This window comes from Polyodon spathula, chromosome 15 (genome assembly GCF_017654505.1).
Source record: "Polyodon spathula isolate WHYD16114869_AA chromosome 15, ASM1765450v1, whole genome shotgun sequence".
In the NCBI taxonomy this organism is placed as follows: Eukaryota; Metazoa; Chordata; class Actinopteri; order Acipenseriformes; family Polyodontidae; genus Polyodon; species Polyodon spathula.
Genome location: NC_054548.1, coordinates 33,955,415 through 33,976,868, shown reverse-complemented (window position 1 = coordinate 33,976,868; position 21,454 = coordinate 33,955,415). Strand labels below are relative to the sequence as shown.

Here is a 21,454-nt window from a genome sequence, read left to right as displayed (position 1 = left end):
AACAATAAATAATAAACAACACAATCCATCCCACAATAATACCAACACGGTCACCAGTCCTGGGTGTGTGCAGTAGTGCTCATGGTGGGTGATACAGTTTATTTTGTGACAGTAGTGCAGTGCTGTTCCGGCTTAGTACTGGCCTTCGACGATGGCTCCGGGATCGTGTTAGCCGTTAGGTGATTTACAAACGAGACGAATTACACACAGACAAACAAACAAAACACTCTCAATACTGTTTCACTGGTTACAGGGTCTCTCACAGTCCTTCTCAGTTTAATAACACAAAACCAATGCGAAGGAACAGATTACGATTCTCAGTCCTCTTTTATGCTGTCACACATGACCCCTTGGTAAATGAGTGCAACCGCCTCTCCAGTCTGCGGCTGCCACGTCGTTTCCCCCCAGTTTGATGCCTGGCCTCTAATTATAACTACTGGATTTTATCTTGTAACCAGTTATGAATCCATGCTGCTACTTTACCATTTATTCCTACTGATTTAATATTTAGATATAGTCTTTTGTGCAGTACTTTTTCAAGTACTTTTTGAAAATCTAAGATGATGTCATACGCACTATCCTTGTCCACTCTAATAGTCACCTCCGTAAAGAAATCTAGTAAATTAGTTAAACATGATTGACCCTTTCTAAAGCCATGTTGGCTGTCTCTTATAATGTTGTTACTATATACATATTCCTCCATTTAGGTCCATTTTATAGTTTCCATGATTTTACATCTGATTGATGTTAAACTTATAGATCTGTAGTTCCCAGGGTCAGATTGTTTTAATATAGGCACAACATTGCCAATTTTCCAGTCCAGTAGAATGGCTCTTTTATTTATAGAATTGTTGAATATATAACATATTGGTTTAAAAATCTGTTCTCTAGTTTCCCTGAGGACTCACACAATTACAAACTGGCTTTGGAGGTTGACGATAATATCTTGGTTTGAGTTTTTTAACTGTACAGTAATTATATGAATCTCTTGCTTTGTTCTGTTTTTTAACATGGTTAAACTGGGCAGGCACGTGAAGTCACAGCATGTAAAAAGTGGGACTGAATTCCCAAACGCAGTTTCTGTTTATTTATTTATATTTATTTATTTATTTATTTATTTATTTATTTTAAATCTGCAACTGAATCCATTCTGTCTTGTTACGATCTGAATTTACTATTTTAGAACCATAATCGAATGGTAGCAGCATATTTAAATTACACGTGCTAGAGGTCTGTCGGTTCATAGAAGTTATAGAGAGGTCAAAATGTGGTTGATGGGTAGGCCTAACCCTCCCCCCACCATAACGTTAACCAACCTTTTACTCAAAAGTCTGAAGAAAACAAAAGTAAGTTACTCCTTAACGTTTCTGACCTTTGACCTAGGGAACACAAAAATTTAAATCTCCAAAAATTACCAAGAAAAGGTCATTGCCTGTCCCCCCCTTTCAAAGAAACCTGAATAATCTTCAGGTAGCTAACATTTAATTTGAATCCAATGACATGATTAAATCATAGTACATCATCAGTGGGGAAAAAGTCAGCACCTTTTATTCCAGGTGAAAAACTACTTTCTTGCAACAAAGGTCACTCCAGCCAATGACCCCTTCTCTCTCTCTCTCTCTCTCCACAGTCGTTTTGAGATCTTGATTCTGAAACTTGTAGCCTGTTGAGGAAGACAAAATGATACTAGGGCATATAACACTGAATTTGCTGTGTGATTTCCAATAAAATTATACCCCCCACAAGCCGTTTTTGAGTACAGTAATCCGTCGCATATGTGACTGTAATGGGACCAGAGTAAGGGCAGATAAATGAATCCTAGTTTAAATACCATTATACGCAGCTGTAAATTACTATATTCACCAATTATAGTTTTGAGAATCAGCTTTTATTACATTTCAAACTTCACATATAATTTGTACTAAATTAGCTTTATACAGAGCTTATTTGTATCCGAATATCTAATAGGGAGCTCCAAGCAACCCACAAACACATATGAGTGAGTCGACGTGACTGACGGACCACCCTGTAATAGTATATGAACTATCCTTAATTTAAGAGTGCAGAAAATATAAGGCGTGTTCACAGCGCTGTATGGTGCATAACCGTAGAACTGTATAAGAACAATAACCGCAGAGAGATGAACACACACACACACGACGTTTCTTACATTTTTATATGGAACAAATGCAGCTCCACAATCAGGAATATATATGAAGAGTTTAGATGCAAAACTCAATATATGCTATTCGCACCAAAACTGAGCAGGATCATTCCTCTCACAGTGCTTACTTTCTGATGATCACTCTCCTTTGTTCTCTTTGTATATACTACAACTCAAATGATTGTTTCTTCCATAAGTCGATATACACCAGGCTTCTAATTTAATAAAATCCGACATATCCACTGAGCCAGTCGGCGTACAGTATCACAGTCGTGTGACCCTGTTATGGCAGCGCCCAGGAGGAGTATAGTAGCGTATTTAATCTTGTAAATTTTGATTTTATGATTAAATGATGAATAATTAAAAAAAAAAAAAATGCAGGGAAGTCCATTTTCGAACAGGGTGTAGCAATGGTGAATAAGCGTTCACAAATAATGCTTAGAAAACAGTCACTCGATCGGAACTGTGAAACCTCCCTTCATCTCCTTTGCAATGCCAACCTCACTTAATGATGTTTTACGTTTGTGTTCTCCCTCTGCGTTGGATGTGAAGTTTATCTTTTGAATTTACTGAAACGTGTTGCACCTTTAGAAGTAAGTGTAAAGTCATTGCAAAAATGTGGAGATTTATACTTGGTTACGACCTTGACTGTAGATGTGTCACAAAGACGGCCGGAGTGGGTGACGTCCGACCGGAATCGGGAAAATAAACAGAGAGAGAGGTGGAGTTTGGTGGAGCTGAGCGCTTGCTTGCGCTCAGCATTTAATAAATAAACAGACAGACAGAAAATAAACGGTTGTAACAACACAAAAACAGGACACGGCACATTCGCCAAAATAAATAGACAAACAAAACGGACTAAACAAAACACGGTGAGCAGATATTTTACCTATTATCACAATTCTTACTATTACCTCCGTCGCCAATCCCGTTCTCCACTCACTGAACACACAACCCCGAGTGAGTGAAAACATGCTGCTTTTATGCAGCTGTACCGTGACTCGATTGCTAATCGATCATTTAATTGGAGTCGTGGTACAACTGCACGTGAATTAATAAAGTGCAATTCCCCATGCTCACATATTATTACGTGTTACTTGCACGTGAAGTGCTGTGCAATCTTTGTGCCTAAATACACATATACATTTTAAACACTCGAGTTACACAGACCCGTTTATATCCCGTGTACCAATGACTATACACCAACATTTAACACACCACACGCAACATATAACATAAAATACACACAGGGGCGGGCACTTCATCACAAGATATCATTAGCAAAGGGGGCCAGTTGTACTAACGAGGTTAAACAGTAGGTCAAGTTTTACTAAACAGTTTAAAACTAATAAACAAACAATTACCATAATCAACACTATTGTAGTATGTTGCTTAAAACATAATAGCACAATATTCATAATAAAGTTGAGTTCTTGTCTATAAACAGTAACATGTTTAAACCTTGGGACTCCCTGTATGTAGCGTGGTGTTATTTACATTATTGTCAGCATATTTTAAGTGCTTGAAAGCTGAAATTACTTTTTTTTAAAAACACACTTTTCTTATACCAATACAGTTTTGGTGAGAGATAATCAGTTTGTTTGAAAACAAGGCTTTAATCACTGATAATAGGTGCATAGGTGGCAATTCCGTGAGTGCTGCGGGGCTCAAGCACCAATGGGAGAAAATAAGGTCCTGCACAGTGCAAATAAATCACCTGTTCTGTCAAATTATAGTGTAGTTGCTTCACAAGCAGAACTGTTATTTCAATTTTTAAAAATATTAAATCCATTTATACAAAGTCTCACAGCATTCTTGAAAATATCTGTGTTTCCCTTGTTTTTCTTTTGTATTTGTTTTGCTCTCATTAGTATCTATAGTAGATACGACGTCCGTCAGTTCTGGCAGATTCTACTGCACTTGCTGAAGTGGTTTTCTCCCACTGCTAATTGGAAAAAAAAAAAAAAAAAAAAAAAAGTCACCTATCAGTTTCACCCCAAGGGCTACAATGAAACGTATTGTCTTTAAATTGGGACTTTAGTGAAGACCGCATGTGTAAGTGAGTACATTCATTATTGTAGATAGTAATTCATAGCCAGCCAGCCAGCATTTTTGTAAACAGCAACACATGTAGTGCACAATAAAATAAACATTTGTCATCGATTTCATCGATTAAACATTTGTGATCAATTTCAGGCGGAGCTTCATGGTCGGCAAGGTGACACAGCTGTTTAATATTCCATGTAAAAGCAGAAAAAAATAAAAAATAAAAATGCCTAAAAATTACCTTTGTCTCCAGAATTATATTATTTTATGTCAAATTTGTGAATGTTTGCTAAATCCTTGTAACTTTGATTAATCAATTTACTTAATTGAGTGGGATGTGGATCGGTCTTGTTTTGGAAGAAAACAGCCCATGGATATATAGTCTTGTGCTGCAAAACAAAAAAATAGAATGAACAATTTTTTGAGTTTCAATAAATTTGGATTTTGTTTGATTTTAAATTCTTATTTCTTTAGTTTGTCCAATTGAAAAACATGCAATGTGGAATCAATTTATTTATTCGGAAAAGCACAATAAAAAATGATCATTTACCAAAAATAGAAAAAATGGATCTATCTGGTTTTGCATCTAAGCTCTTCAGAGAGAGAGAGAGAGATGTAAATCTCATAATCTAATAAAGTTCCAGTCAATCACATTGAATATAGAAGAAAAATAAAAGCTTTTAAAATAAAATGTAATTCTCAAGTCTGCAAAAAGTGCTTAATTGTGGTTTGAAACTGGAAAATGAATGGTTACTATGCACAGGCATGATGGAAAATACTGTAAATCACCTTTTTTGTCCAAAATTCATGGCCGAACATATATTTAAGAAAAATAAAACCATGCTCAGTTTCCTTGAGCAGACACAGCTCCACCGCTCCATATACAATTGGCTCGCTCCACTCCACTGATACTCTGGGTGTTCCTGCGTCTGAGACTGACAGCTGAGACCTCAGTCAGAACTGTGGCTCGAGCAGGGGGGCGTGGCCACTGGACAGCATGTTGTGTGTGTTCTGTGAGTGTTTGTTTATGTTCAGTTAATGTTTGTTGTTAGGCACGCAGGACCTGCATGCTGGTGCTAGCAGCCTTTATCCTAGCCCGCAAAAAGACGCTCACAGAATTGTTCCCGTAAAGCGCACCGTCGGGTCTGTGATTTTTTCATGTGAACAGATCCTGAGAGTGGAAATAATGGGGTGGCTCTTGTTGGCTGAGGGACAATAACAAAGTATCTGTTCATGTTTATCTGTTCAATCTATTTGTTCAACTCCACCAAACAGGGTCGTTTACCCACTTTTTTATTTACCTCTACATGCTGGTTTTACTTGTTTACAATAACAAATAGAAGATTAAACAGAAAAAATGAGTTGATTTACTTTTAATTTATTGATGCCAGCAGCTTTGCTCGCCTTAAATAATTCTCACCTCGCTTTGCTCACCTTAAACAAAATTCCCTGGTCGCTGCGCTCGCCAGCTACTCACTACTATTCTCTCCTAGCAGAACTTTTCATCTCTGATTCCATTACAGCACTCCATGCCTGTGCAGCGTGCTGCTCTTTCACTTTTCTATAAGGCACCTGAGACGCACTGTTATGACTGATTTTATTAATCTCTATTTAAATAGTTGCATAAGAGAAGTTATAAATCTATTTATCTAACGCCTCCACCCGCTGTTTTAACCCTTAGCGGTCCTATGTCAGACCAGGACCGACATTACAATTTTCCCTTTCCAGTCTGATATCATCAAAAAGACGTAAAGCAGAGGTCTCTAGTCGTTTTTTCTCTGGAAAAAGCAGAGAAAACCTTTCAATGGCTGAGTGAGGTAGATGGGAGCTGAATGAAGACGAGAAAAGGGGCGTATCTCATAGCCCCATGCACTACAGAGATAACAAGGACATATACAAAGGAGTAAAACGAGTGATCAGGAGAGGATTTATCAATATGCATGTCTATAAAGAGGTATGTGAAAAATACAGCGAACAAGGGGTGGGGCTTGGCTGGAGATATAATACTGAGTGTCCTTTTGCGATTCAATGCCTTTTAAACCTGTTTTATGCTGAAAAAAAAAATTTAACAGCACGTGTAAAATAAACAGTGCATGTGAAAATAAATTGGACCTGACGCCTGAAAAGTGCTGAATAAGTGGACTGCAAAGGGTTAATAGCATTTGGATCATTCCAGACACCACCTGATATGTGAGCGGAACAAACTCAGAAATGCATTATCCAGTGTTTGGTTAAAAGAATAAATGAAATGGACACAATTGTTATATAAGGTAGGCAATGTTAGATAGATGACAGATTCCTAATATTGTGAAGGTGGCTCTTTTTGTCAGAAATAAATGAATAAGTAATAGTAACAGTTGCGTAATTATTTTGAATATTAACTTTTAAATATTTATCCGTGCTGTTTTGAGAATAGGCCTATACAGTGTATATCTTAGTGGTAATACATTTGTTTTAATTAGTCATGGCCTCAAAGGAATCAGTATACTCTCATTTGGCCCCGAGAAAAATATTCTTGATAACACCATGACTGCCTGGATTGTTTTGTTGGATTTGTAAAATATTCAGAATGAAATCCGCCCATTGAGGAATACTGTCGTGCAACTGTCTATCACAAACCAGCAGAATCAGCATCACAATGAGCCACAGGCCAGACCTCAACAGGAGCAGGAACAACGTCATTGGGACCAACAGCTAAACAAACAAACTCAACAACAGGAAAATAACATGTCATTTATTCACAAACAGCAAGATCTTCAGGAAACACTGAGCAAACTGCCCCCGCCAAAACAAGCCTTGCCAGATGACTTGGAAGTCCACATCCTGGTATGCAGTGCACCAACAAAGTCCAAAACTGTTTGGGAAGACATTGTGGATGTCAAAAAAGTGTATAATGCTTTAGGGAAGTTGAAGGAAATCAATCCTTTCTATAAAGACTTGCCACAAAACTTGCTTACAAATCACAACTTGAACGCATTTCAATGTCATTCTGACAATGAAGAAGATGACAATGAAATCACTGTGGAGGAAACAACCAAAGAACAACCTCACCCCAAAGAATCTTTGCTACGTAAGGTTCAACCAGATGCCATTTACCACACATACATAGTGAAAGAACAGCTACTGATCTTTACCAAATGCTACACAGGATACAGGATAACGCTCTGGAAGACTGGGGGGAAAAAACTAGACCTACTGTGTTTCCCAGACTTGTACACTCATGGAATTCGTGGAATGCATGCCGAACGGACGCCCCGTTTGAATCCAACAGAGTTTGTCAAAGCTCGACTTCACTCATGCCACACGCAATTTAGGTTGAATCTGAAATATATCTTTCACCTGCAGCATAAGGCCAATCTTTGCCAGATTAACAGAGGACCTGGACTGACCTGGGACAATACATAAAGGAGGTGAATGGAACAAGGTTTGCAAACATGCCCATCGGTGAACTTGTCGCACGAGATCCTGTCAGTGCATCTCGGTTCATGCACAACAAGTTTCTTGCAATCCAAGTGGCCCTCTGTTAAAGTTACACATTACTTTTGGCACAGAGAGTACCAGGGTCATGGAATGTAGCACTTCCAATACTTCTTTGGGTGGAAGATACACCACTTAATGGAGTTTTCCCCAACTCACAGATTGCACAGTACATTAATCAACATGTCACCTGTACCATTCCTAATGACCTGATAGCACCTGTACTCAGAGACAATGTCTTGAAATGGCAGCAACATACAGTGGCTTGCGAATGTATTGACCCCCCTTGGCATTTTTCCTATTTTGTTGCCTTACAACCTGGAATTAAAATTGATTTTTGGGGGGTTTGTATCATTTGATTTACACAACATGCCTACCACTTTGAAGATGCAAAGTATTTTTTTATTGTGAAACAACAAGAAATAAGACAAATAAACAGAAAACTTGAGTGTGCATAAGTATTCACCCCCCCCCCCCCCCCTCCCCCACTGGTCCGTGAGTTTTTTGGTGGGCGGCCCTCTCTTGCCAGGTTTGCTGTGGTGCCATATTCTTTCCATTTTTTAATAATGGCTTTAATGGTGCTCTGTGGGATGTTCAAAGTTTCGGATATTTTTTTATAACCCAACCCTGATCTGTACTTCTCCACAACTTTGCCCCTGACCTGTTTGGAGAGCTCCTTGGTCTTCATGGTGTTACTTGCTTGGTGGTGCCCCTTGCTTAGTGGTGTTGCAGACTCTGGGGCCTTTCAGAACAGGTGTATATATACTGAGATCATGTGACAGATCATGGTACACTTAGATTGCACACAGGTGGACTTTATTTAATTATGTGACTTCTGAAGGTAATTGGTTGCACCAGATCTTATTTAGAGGCTTAATAGCAAAGGGGGTGAATACATATGCACGCACCACTTTTCCGTTATTTATTTTTTATAATTTTTTTAAACAAGTTATTTTTTTCATTTCACTTTACCAATTTGGACTATTTTGTGTATGTCCATTACATGAAATCCAAATAAAAATCCATTTTAATTCCAGGTTGTAAGGCAACAAAATAGGAAAAATGCCAAGGGGGCTCAATACTTTCGCAAGTCACTGTAAATGCAACAAGTACTGGCTAAGATCCAAGAAAATTAAAAACAAGGTGGTGATAGTTTGTCGCTTTGGATTTCCCAGAAAAGAACAAACCATTGTGGTAATTCGATATGTGGCTGAGGCCATTGCTGGCTGGAAAGCACTCAAACCTCATGGCAGACTGTATGGTCTACCACAGGGTAGTGAAGAAGTCAGAAGCAGTGACTACAATCCAACCATTTTGCTAGCTTGGTAAGGCAATATGGATATTCACTTCTATGCTATCCTCCTACTTTTCAAGCCATGGAAAGACAGAAGAGACCGTATTCCTGAAGGGTGCCATTCCTATGTGGAAGCCTTCCATGCTTATAGGTATAGCCTTCAAAAATCTATGGCCTATCATGACTAACTACAAGAAATAGCTGCAGCTGATGAGTTAACCCAACTAGTAGAGCAGAAACAAAAGGGAATAGAGGCTGAAGAGGACAATGAGCTAGAAACAAATGGACCTTAAAATCAAGTTCACTTTGATCCTCTGCGGGCTGCAGAGGCAATGGCTGAATTCAGGGATGTGGCAGCACAACCTCTTCTACAAAATGTAGAAAACATGCTCAAATGCTTTAATAAAGATCAGCAGAGAGTGTCTGACCACATTGCCAAAACTTTGCAACAACAAACCGAAACAAATGCCCCCGTCCTCCGCATGCTTGTGAGTGGCACTGGAGGCACAGGGAAGACTTCTTATTCAAACTGTCACAGTATGGGTGAAATAAAGCCTGGAAAAAGAAGTGGCAATCACAGCACCCAGTGGAGTTACAGCTTACAATATCATGAGATGACCATTCACAGACTACTAATGCTTCCAGTGGAACATGGAAAACCGTCAGTGTATCACAACCTCTCTGATGAGGTACTGCAATGCCTTCAGACAGACATGCGAGATGTGACCCTCCTCATTATTGATGAGGTGTCCATGATTTCCAATGTCACCTTATTGTACATCCATCTTGGTCTGTGTGAGATTTTCCAGACTGCTAACACAGATAATGGCTGCTTTGGAAAAATCAACATCTCACTTCTAGGGGATTTGCTACAGCTTCCACCTGTGCATTCCTATTATCTGGAAAACACAAGTATGATCAAAATGATAACCATCTCATTTAACAATGGAGTCACCCATACCTTTGAACGTTTATGCTGAAAGTTTGAAATCATGGACAGAGTCTACGTTGTTCGAGAGCAGCTCCCAGTCATTGGTGCTCATGCAATCACTATTAACAAATGCCAGGGTATGACTCTTAAAACAGTTAGGATGGATCTTGGTAACTCCATTTCCTCCTATGGACAAAATTTCATTGCACTTTCCTTACATCCTTAAGTGGTGTCCACCTTATCAACTTTTTAACCCCACCTGCATTAAGGCAACTCAAACTGTAGGTGCAGAGTACAGTAGGCTCAAAGGGATTTATTGCCCTAAGTTGAAGGAACACCAGGTAAAAGATTGAGTGCATTTCATTCACCGAGCTATCACTAATGTTCAGGAACAGCAAAAGCCTCAATCTTCTTAGAGAACACATGCAGTTACACATCCATTCAGAGGCTTGAGCAAACCAAATTTCACCTCATGCTATGCAAATGCAACATTGCAGTGCCTTCTTCACTTGCCACCAGAGTTTCAGACCAAATTGTCTGAAATTTGTCCTGAAGTATCTCGCATGGTTTCAGTCCCAATAAGTCATGACATTCTATGTACTAGATGTAACTCCTGCTCATCAAACCGACAGGTGTTGCATGTTTACCCTCTACATGTACCTGCTGGTACAGATTCCATGTGTTTGGAAGAACTCATTTATAGAAAAGACAAATGGGCAACGATTCTTGGTAGCAAATGCAAACTTCTCCAATCATGAAATGTGAACTTATTCAGTCAACAGGAAGAATGATTGTACTCTAACTTATGCTTTGGGAAACCAAACCACAACACGACACAATGCCAAGTTTACTGCTGTGCAGAAGAGCAAAATTACTGTGGACAACAGGAATGACCAGTTGGCTTCCATTATCATACACCAAGGACAGAGTGTATCTTCAGGACACTGTGTCTCTTCTTGCTGTGGGTGCTACTGGAAAATGGCTGCATGCAAATGATGCACTCATTGAAGTCAAACCATGGCCAAGAAAGGCAAAGGACATGGATATGGCCTTTTATGAAGAGATTGAATGTTTTACAAATGCATTACATTGGCCAAAGTTCATAACACCTCTATAACAAGGAGAATAATGTTTTTTACAGCAGTAAAATATGTTAGTATACTACCCTTTAGCACTGACATGCATACTTACAACGTTGTTGTTTTGTACCTACGTAAATATCAATATATCAATACCTACCAAAGTAGACATATTGTTTTCACCACTCATGGATGTACATTTGCAACTAAAAGAATACAGTGTTTACACTTTCAATACAGTTCAAAAGTCCCTGCTAGCATTATTTTACTTTCAAATCTTTTCTCATTTCTCTTATATTACTTTACTTATTACTCTCTTGTCTTGTCTGTCTGTCTATCTATCTATTTACCATACACATTCTCGAATATCTTCCCCTCGCTTTATTCATTATTTGATGAAGTAAAAAAATAACTGATATCTATAACAAAAAACAAAGGTGCTGGGGCCCAACATTCACACAATTGTATGTATGGGCTAAATGTCTGTCTACGTATGCCCTCATCAACCCGTTCCTCACCTGCATGTTGTCCATGTGTCTTCCCAAAGCATACTTGTCTGCGCCTGTGAAGCCTGTCCCATTCCGTGTGTCTTTCTTTCTGTAGTAGTGCTTGTAAGGAGTACTTTCCTTGGCACATATGTGTCTCAGCATCTTTATTCTGGTTACAACCCAGCTGATAACGGAATGAGCATTTCAGTGTAAAGTGGAGCAATCAATAAAAAAAGCCAAGTAAGAAGCAACAGTTGTGTGAATGTTGGGCCCCAGCACCTTTCCAATTATGCCTGTTTGCTTGATGCTTGACAAGGTTCCCTCAATTGCTTCTCCCAACTTGGGCTTTTGTGTTTGATATCACGACTTTAAACGGCTGTTGCATTTTTCTAACTTGTTTTTTTACATTTATAGATACTTCTTATACATGACACCTTCTTTACATGGTAGGTTTCGCGCAGGACCAAAAACCTGTGTCAGTGATACAGCAAATTAATTTTATTTGGATAGAAATGCCAGATGTTTTCATGGTGTGTTTTTGTCTTCTGTCGATTCACATGGAAGATTTGATAATTAATTTGTTCGGTTTCATTCTTCAGTAGATTTATGACCTGTGGTGTATATAAAAAATATCTGAACAAAATTTAAAAATATATTTTAAAAATACATACAGCACAGGAGAAAGCAATTGTAAGTCTCATTTATTGTAAACACTAAAAGGTGTTCGGTAACTCTTTAAGTAGAACAGTCTGAATAAGAGTTTATTGTCCTTTTTTATTACACAGTGGGTCTGACCAAAGTGGAAGAATGAAGCGTCTATTTTTTGTGGAGCCAGTTGTTGCCATTTATGCCTTTGCTAATTTCATGGCATCTCCACTGCAGCAGCAGTTTGTCTACCGCCGCCTGTGGGAGGAGTTGACTAACTCCAGTTATCTAGTCAGTGAGAATTCTTCTGACTGCACTCCCAACAAGAGCAACATAACCAGTGGGCAGGAGGTCAGTAATGTTGGAGGTCAACTTATTATGTCCAAACATGAAATATAAAAAAAATAAACATGAATACTTTTTTGTTTTTCTCTTTTACAGGTTGTGCAGAAGGCAGCTTCCATATTTTTCATGTACACTGATTTGCTTTCACTGATCCCAAGCCTCATGGTTACCTTGGTCCTGGTGGCACGCAGCGATCGTCAGGGACGGAAGATGACTATACTTCTTCCTCTCATTGGAGCTACCATCTCCTCCCTAGCAAACTTTTTTGTGTCTTTCTTTACTTTGAATCTGTACTTCCTTTTAGTAGCTCATTTCGTAAGTTCGCTCTTTGGTGGATTTGGAACATTTTTGGGAGGTTGTTTCTCATATGTGGCTGACTTGTGTGTTAATGCCAAGCAAAAAAATGTTCGGATGGCTCTGGTTGACATGGTTATTGGTCTGCTGTCTGGGATAGCTTCTCTGTCCACTGGCTACTTTTTAAGGGAAATGGGCTTTAATTGGCCATTTCTAATGACAGCTGTGCTTCACTGCCTTAATATTATATATGTTAGCTTCTTCCTGGAAGAGACTGTCAAGACACCTGCCATCAGCCACCTACAGAGGCCTGATCCAAGCCCTTTGAAAAAGCTGTTTTTTGGAGTGTATCTGCTCTTTGCAGCATCCAGTGCCAAAAGAAACACCAGTTTAATCATTTTGCTATTAGCGTTCTCATTCTATAGTTTCGCAAACATTGGTGGCCTGTCTATTTTCATTCTTTACGAATTGAATATTCCTTTATGCTGGAATGAAATCCTAATTGGCTATGGCTCTGCTCTTTCCACATTAATTTTCTTGACCAGTTTTGCTGGTGTTTCCTTGTTTTCTTTCTGCCTCGATGACATTTACATTGTGTTAATTGGACTGCTGTCGGCCATGTCAGGAATGTTTATGACCGCATTTGCCAAAACCACGCTGCTGATGTTTCTAGGTAAGTAAATGCACTTTAATTATGCCACTGCAAATTTTTGCTATTGTTTTTCCTTTGTAGACCTATATGTCACAAGACCACGCAAGTTTAGTAGCAGCAGACTGACCAGGCTTTATTTGATTTGTTTAAAACCTTTAGTCAAGCTGTGTTGTACATTTATTAGTAGTGCAGGTTTTTGGAGTTCACATTCCTCACAGGTTGGGAAGTAATTGATAATATTTAAAGGATCCTTGAGTCACAAGACCATAATTTTGAGGAAGTTTTCTTTGTCAGTTAGGGAGCATTGTTTCATAATTGGCTCTACATATATGAAAGTTGAAATGCTTCTTTTGTTTTGGTTATGCTTGATTTGACTGGTGGAGCTCTTAGATAATAAACTAATAATATAAATGAAGTATTGCTTTTTATGTATAATAAATAATACTAAGAAGAGATTCTGGTGACTTTTGATAATTATTATTCTATTAATACTTCTCTCATGTCTAATATAAGGAACCTTAAGTAAAGGTTTGAGTTATTTTTCATATACTGTGATCATGTTTAATTTGGCTTCACTTTATCCTAGTACACTATTTACTGCCTGCTCTTTGTTGCTTTCTAATAAGCGAAAACAACAGTAAATGATAAGTAAATACATTTAATTTAATGCAAACCATACATTACATCTACAAACAAAGAAAATAAATGTACAGTTTGATTTATTTGTTTTTTTCAGTGAGATTGCCTTTACTTTTTGCTGTTATGCCTGCTCCGGTGTTGCGCTCCATGATGTCGAAGATTGTTTTGGATTCTGAACAGGGTAAGTGACTTGTATTGTCCAATGACTAACACAAAACCACAAAAGCATATCCTGCTGCTGATGACCATGGAACTGTGTTGTTCAGTCAAGTTAAAAATACCAGCAGGCATATGCAGCTAGTGCTTCAACAGTCATTCAAATAGTCTGATTAATTGTGAATGTTGCAGTCTTTGATAAATATTTGTATTATTGATTCATCTAAATGCCACTTCTACATTTTGTTCAGTTGGATTGTGAATCCATCGACTTAAAACTAAAAGTGCTTGAACCCGAGTTTATATCTACAAATTTGAAACACTCTCTTATGGTTTTTATAAAATTATGGATTCTGGTTTTCTCATCCCCTTTTTTTTCCTTCTTCTTTAAGGTGATACTTATTTTAAGTATTGTACCTCCAGAAATAATTAAATTAAAAAACACGGTAATGCAGCAACAAGTTGGTCTGCCTTTTCCAAATAGAAATAAAAGTAATAATCTATATGTGTGACAGAGAGTGAATGAATCCTAGTCAGCAGTCTCCCTCCCGACCTGTGAGGGCGTGGTATAACAGGAACCGTGTGCCTCGGGCTGGATGGTTTGGCAGTTCATTCCAGGGTCACATTGGTGCGTCGAGCCAGTTATTATTATTTAAGAGTTGTGAGCATGTGACCCAGTCAAATAAAAACTCTGTTTTTCACCATGAACTGTCTAGTGTCTGTTATTCCTGAGCACTGCATCACCTCTACACCTGCGCATTGCAAACCACTTTGCCACAATATGTTAAAAACAAAATTTGTAATTGTTATTTTTTCAATTAATGTATTTTTATAATATGAATCCCTTATAAGTAGGGGTCTAATTAAATCGTGGTAAATTTATGTAATTTTCACGGGTAGGTTGCGGAATAAAATTAGGATTTTGCAGACATTTCGCGGACCTGTTTAAACATTAAATAAACCTAAGTAGACAGTATTTCAGAACACTGTGAAGCCTAAACAGTAGTACTTGCTTCCTAACTAAAACAGAGTGCTGTCATTTGTTAAAGGCAAGCATGCAGCATCCTCCTAGAGTTGACTTGCCCATACATTGAGACTGCACATCTGACTTGGTTGGCACTGTAAGGCAAAGCTTTGCCAAGTTATACAGATGTGGAAATCTATTAGAAACAGCCCCAAAACTCAGTTACCAAAGGGCATCTGGCATGGTTTAATAAAGGCAATGTATGCAGCACGTTCATTGTTATGTTATTTGTCCCATCCAATAATTCATTTTATTAGTACCGAGTCAAAACAAAGAAAACGTGGCAATTCGAGTGTAAAATTCCAACAGTGAAAAAGTAAACAACAGGTTGAAGGGAGGTGGCTGTGCTAGATCGTTTTAGTACTGATTTAACTTGCAGACAGGAATACTGTTTGTCTGGGCTGACTTTCCATGGTTTCTGAAAGCTGTTTATTTTACGTTCTGTTCAGCAGCCTCTGTAGTAGCCTTTTGTTTAATGTGTGAATCTGAAGCTAAATAATGATCGATCGTATTTTCTGCAAAGCCACATTAAGATATCCAAAACGATTACCTCAATCTGCATGTACAGTTTCTTTGGGAAATATCTTGAAACGATAATTCGCGAAATATACTTTGCCATTTTGTCGTCCATTTCTACTATTTTACCTCCAATGCTGAATTTTAGCAACCTAAATGAAAGCAAGGCAGCATCAACTTTGACCCACCCCCTACTGCACAGTACAGGTAACAGAAACTTGATTACAACTTAGTTCTCATTTGAATAGTAAGCAACAACGTTAACCGCGTTGGAGAATTTATTTTTTGTAAAGGTTATTTGTGGACGTGTTTTGTTTGTTTGTTTTTTGCTTAAGTGCAGTGCACACAGGAAGGTGAAGGAATAAAAAAGGGATTCAACAGAAGGAAGATACGTAATTGCGTCGCTTGCGTTGTGTAGTAGTTCATTTAAATTAGGTTTCTTTTTTTTCTCTGTACTTGTCCGGTATGCATTGACCCCTAAAAAAAGTGAATTTCGCGGTGACCTTTAAATTTCACGATTTCCGCGAAATCGCGATTTAGGTAGACCCTTACTTATAAGTAATCAAAAGTCTAACTCTGATATCGTTTCAGTAAAGTACACTGTATTGAACAAACACTGTAATACTAAGAAACAAACCTGATCATTATTACACCGTTTAGTTTTAATAATATGTGAAATGTTTATTTTCTTCAGAATCTCGGATTACCTGAACTACTAAAATGGTTTTGTAATACTGAAGGTAAACAAGGTTTTGTGCATTGAGAACAGTAATTGATATGCCTTTCACTTCTGGAGCCCTAGGTTTTAGTTTGGCTTGGATCACAAATTAAATATCAACTTTGTCCTCACAAAATGACTGCACAATTCATTCAACTATGCCCTTTGTAACATTGTTTAATAGTTTAATTCCTTCATTTTTACTTCATGTTTACAAACGAATCCATCAGAGATGCAATTCCCCTTATTAAGCTCCCAGGATGTTGTGTTTTTTTTAACAATAACCTCCATTCCTAGAATTTCCAAGGTCTTTAAGAGAATACTTCATTCTTTATAGGAAGGCTATTGTTAAATGGTAATGCTTCTTTAAAAAAATTATGTGGTTTGGTATTTCCTGTCACCCAGGCCAAGTGCATGAGTATCTATAGTGCTTCTGTTTTAACAGTAATAGTCTCTGACCTGCCACAGTAATTAAAAACACAAACACAAATACAAAAACTAGTACAAACGAGAAGGCTTAAAAATATTTCTTTCTGTTGCAGTTAGTGTAGTTCTCATACCTCAAAATTGTCTTGGGTTTAGTTACGTATTTCCAGATATAAATTAAGGAAACTTGATGAGAAATTTATTTTTAAAATGGTTTAATGTCCTTTTCTTCAATCAGTTGTTAGGTTTATTGAAATATACAGGGAGTCTGGTCCCAGGTACAGGACAAACAGAATACTCGTTCTTGCAATTTTTGCATGACATTAAATACCCTTCTGTATAGATGGTCCATCTCCTCTTTCTCTGACACTTAACCAATAGCAAAGGTACAACACATTATTCTGTTACCATATAGTATATGTATTTAATTGAGTGTATATGTGTGTGTGTGTGTGTGTGTGTGTGTGTGTGTGTGTAGTCTTGTGTGACAACATCTGAACACAGTGCATTCTTCAAACCCCTGGCACCCCAAAAGGTCCATACATCTAGTTTTTGTCATCTGCCTTGTCAAACCTCTGGGTTTGACAAGGCATAGCCCTGGCACCTCTTCAGCACCTCGTCATCAAATGTTTTACTTGCAAATGCATTTTATTAAAATTCTCAACACCGTCCGCTGCCAGCGACATTTAATTAGTTTACATTTCAGCTATGTGCCATAAAGATGACACTGGCTGCGAAAGATGGACTGTGACTCTATTGTCGTTTTTTATACACAAGTAAGTTTACTTGCTTTGAAAAACGTATTGAATGGCTTGATTGAATGAGTAGCACACAACAAGCTTCAATATGAAAGCTGAACATTAATTTCACTAAACAACACGTTTTTAATGAAAAAAACACTGTAGCGTACTTAACTAAAGTGTAAACTGGCTTTTGTTATTCTTAAATACCACTGCTTTGGATTAATACTACTGCTTAATAACAAGAACAACATGTTATTTAGGGTTGTTGTTGAAATTAAATGCATTCATGTCTGCCTGTACCCGTACAGCAGGAATTTTACCCTTAACTTCCCCTGTGCAAAAAAATATAGAAACAATAGCAAAGGTCTGGTTCTCTCTTGCCTTTTTTCAATTAATACAATTGAATTAATAGAGTATGTCCAATTGAATTTCTTACAGGAGCACTATTCGCCTGCATTGCCTTTGTGGAAATCCTAAGCACCTCTGTGTCATATGCTGTTTTTAACAGCATTTATGCGGCCACTGTCTCCTTGTTCTCTGGCTTCTGCTTCCTTCTGGCAGCAGGTCTGAGCCTGATTCCATTGGGCTTAATGGGGTGAGTTCAAAAGAGTAAATGGCATCAAAGTATATTTCCATTTTTATTCCTGTCCTGTTACATTTTTCTGATGTTTGCAGTCAGTTGAAAATGTAATGTGAAGCTACATACTCCCACTAGAGAGATAACAGGGTGACTCCCTGGGTGTGCAGGGAGATAAGTCTTCTGAGTGCAATGCTATGCAGTAAATAGGAGCCGTTGGGAAGTTTGTTTATTGAAACTGTACAGTGTCCCCTTATTGCATATACTATTTGTAAAATGCAGTGTTTATTATAGCTAAATGTGTTGAGAAGAGCAGTTGGTAAAGCAACATTGTTTTTATTCTTTTAATTAAAATGATTCTTGAGAAGGCAGGTATGCATGCCTAAAAAAAACTAATAACACTTCAGGCTTAAAGTTGAAAAGTTGGCAAGAGTGCTGTTTTGAGAAGAAAATGCCATTGCTTTACAATGGCTACTTTAGAAGCAATCATGTATTTTTAAATATTAGCTGTCTCAAAAAACAAAAGTCAATAAATATTACAGTTCTTCTCAGCAGGAACTAAGTTATTGTTTGTATGCACCATACTGCACGCCCCTGTCTGAAAATAAGGCACCAGTATGTAATAATCCATAACTTAAGTAGTCTTACAGAGTGGAGTACAAAAATAGACCCTTAAAGTGTTGACTTTTTTCTGGATGCCACTGCACTAGTAGCTGGTATTATCATAGATACAACATTGTCTAATAAAGAGGTATTAAACCTAATTGTTCCTTGAACCTATTGAGCCATTATGCTTCACTGCTGTTTCCAAATATACTAGATGTCTATGTGGTAACTTCATTTGCACATTGCATTTCTTGCTGACTCATAGTACACTTGTTATCATTCCCCAGCGTCATGTTGTTTTTGAGACCTCAGGTGACCCAGGAAACTCAGGGGCTTGTAACTGAAGATGAATTCGACGAAAGAAATGAATAAGCAGATCCAGTGTGTATCTAAATTTGGGAGGAGTCTTGTGATTTTGTCTGTCTTGGCAGAGCATGCTGCCAAAAATCAAGTATGTACTGAAAAGAGGAATTTAAAACAACCTACAGCAGTAAATCAAACAACAATTTTGGAGTTCTGCAACAATAGCACTTACATGTTTGTATGTTTCATACTAAATACAGGAAAAAAGATTTGCATGTTCAGTTATATCACTTTTGTCAACCTGTAGTTAAAAAAAAAAAAAAAAAAATGCAATTTACATGTCTTTGTGATCCAGGTTTGGAACTTCAGCTTGTTCTTCCTTTGGTGTTAAAAACAAATTACAATGTTGCTGTATTTAAATAAAAAGTTTATTCTTCAAAGATATGTATTTCTCAAACTGGTACAGGGAATACTCAGTTTTTTTTATAAAATAATTACAATACAGAATACCGGTAAACAGGTACGTCAAACTATCACAGTATAGGAGATACAATTTCACTTAATAAGGCAGGACAATAAACAGAACTTGGAATTTGTCTGTATAAGATGCTGTTTAATTAGTTTCTGTATTTACAACGTGTCTGCACCAAGTCCTATCAGCTTGTTATTCTCTTTTCGGATAAAGGAAACTGCAGGTGTAGAAAAAAAGTGTGGGAAAGTGTTTATCAGCAGCAGTACAGAGTTTTGAGTTAATTACTAACAAGAGCACTGAGTGACTTGGTATCAAGGTGGCTGGTTGAACACACTGAAAAGCTCTTTTAGGTGATAACACATTTTTTTGTTTGTTATATAGTGGTCGTTTTTTTTTATGTAATTTTTTGCTTTATGTAATACCTATGTCATGTTTTATTTGCTATAACTATAATATATATATATATATATATATATATTATAGTATATATATATACTATTATATATATATTATAATATATATATATTATATAAACTTTTTCTGTCTTCGTTTATTACCAGTTTCAGTGACTTTTGACTTCATTATATGGGGAAGTCATAGAAGGTACAAACATGGCATTGAAAAGTATTTTTCAACAATGCTTTTATTTTTTTAATTGATTAGTTTTATATATTGATGTGAGTTTTGTGATGAACATATTCATTTATAAAGTGGATAAAGTAGAATGTGATGTTAGTTTTGTGGATTAATACACCTGACTAGTTGAATCGACAAATCAAATGTTACCTGAAATTGCTATGTTTTAGCCCTAAAATTATAAACCAAATTTTTAGAAAATTGTTGGTTTATGAAACAAGCTGAAAATGTGTAGGAGTAATCATGAGGCAAGGAATCCACCATAGAGCAAGGTACTGATTACTGGCAGAAAGTGGGGTTACATTGTGAGGATAATATATAAAGAGTGTAAACATAGTTAAGCATGTCGTACAACATCTTAAAACATAAACACTATATTCTGCATACAATTTCACAATTATAAAACAAATGTGCAGTTTTATTACTTACTAATCGTGGTACAGTAGGTATTAAAGGCTCACGTGGTAAAAGCAGGGCCACATGGTGTGCAGGTTGAGTCATAGGGTCAGGTGAGCGCACGTTTGCATGCTGACTGGCTTGTCTTCCTTGCTGGGGATTTCACAGGCTGTTGCATGGGCTCCGACTCTCCTGCGGTTTAGGGAGGCCAAATCGGCACCGACCATTACAGTCCTACAATGGCCCCAGCTCGTAAGCTCAGGAGGACTCCTTTAGTTTAGGGGCTAGCATTTGTCCCCCTGAGGTCCACTGAGAGGAGCTGTTGAGCTCCTGTGTGTAAAGAGGTCATTGGCTTGGCAGGGAGGGTGGGTATGCCCACAGACCTCGTAAGACATTAAGGAGAGGGTTAGGGTCAGTTCTAGTTCTGTGTTGTGTATAGTAGACATTGAGTAATTATTTGTATTCCAAATTCCAAATACGAGTGTAAGGATAAACTAAGAGCACAATATGATATGTATCATGATATGAAGGTCACAGTTGTATGGTCCTGATGGGCTACTTTGTATAACAACATCAAGTGATCATTAACTATTTTAAGATAAAACTTAAATGATATGGAGAAATGTATTCATACCAAATATAAATCACATGTATTCATCATTCCAGAACCATTTGGTAGAATACAAGTTGCTATGCAGTGCTTTTTGTCATGTATAACGATAAACCCATCTTTTACCATATGTCAAGTATTCACCAGTACACAATTAATCGTTGCATCCCTATTCCACATGTAAATTAGTACATATATGCATACTGGATTCTGTGGA

At 37.5% G+C, this 21,454-nt stretch overlaps 1 protein-coding gene across 5 annotated transcripts in view; it reads left to right on the top strand.

The window, feature by feature from the left end:
• The window catches only part of slc46a3 (solute carrier family 46 member 3), a 33,144-nt gene extending 13,425 nt beyond the window's left edge, over positions 1-19,719 (top strand). For 3 of the 5 annotated variants that reach the window (XM_041272219.1, XM_041272220.1, XM_041272221.1), the window contains 6 exons: positions 11,894-11,925; positions 12,265-12,475; positions 12,566-13,436; positions 14,152-14,235; positions 18,076-18,232; positions 19,108-19,719. In XM_041272219.1, the coding sequence (XP_041128153.1) occupies positions 12,287-12,475; positions 12,566-13,436; positions 14,152-14,235; positions 18,076-18,232; positions 19,108-19,192 (1,386 nt within the window). In that variant the 5' untranslated portion in view covers positions 11,894-11,925; positions 12,265-12,286 and the 3' untranslated portion in view covers positions 19,193-19,719. Of the gene's footprint in view, positions 1-6,140; positions 6,165-11,893; positions 11,926-12,264; positions 12,476-12,565; positions 13,437-14,151; positions 14,236-18,075; positions 18,233-19,107 lie in introns of those variants that run through there. The other 2 variants (XM_041272216.1, XM_041272217.1) reach the window with 2 other exon arrangements.
• The last annotated feature ends 1,735 nt before the right edge of the window (positions 19,720-21,454 follow it).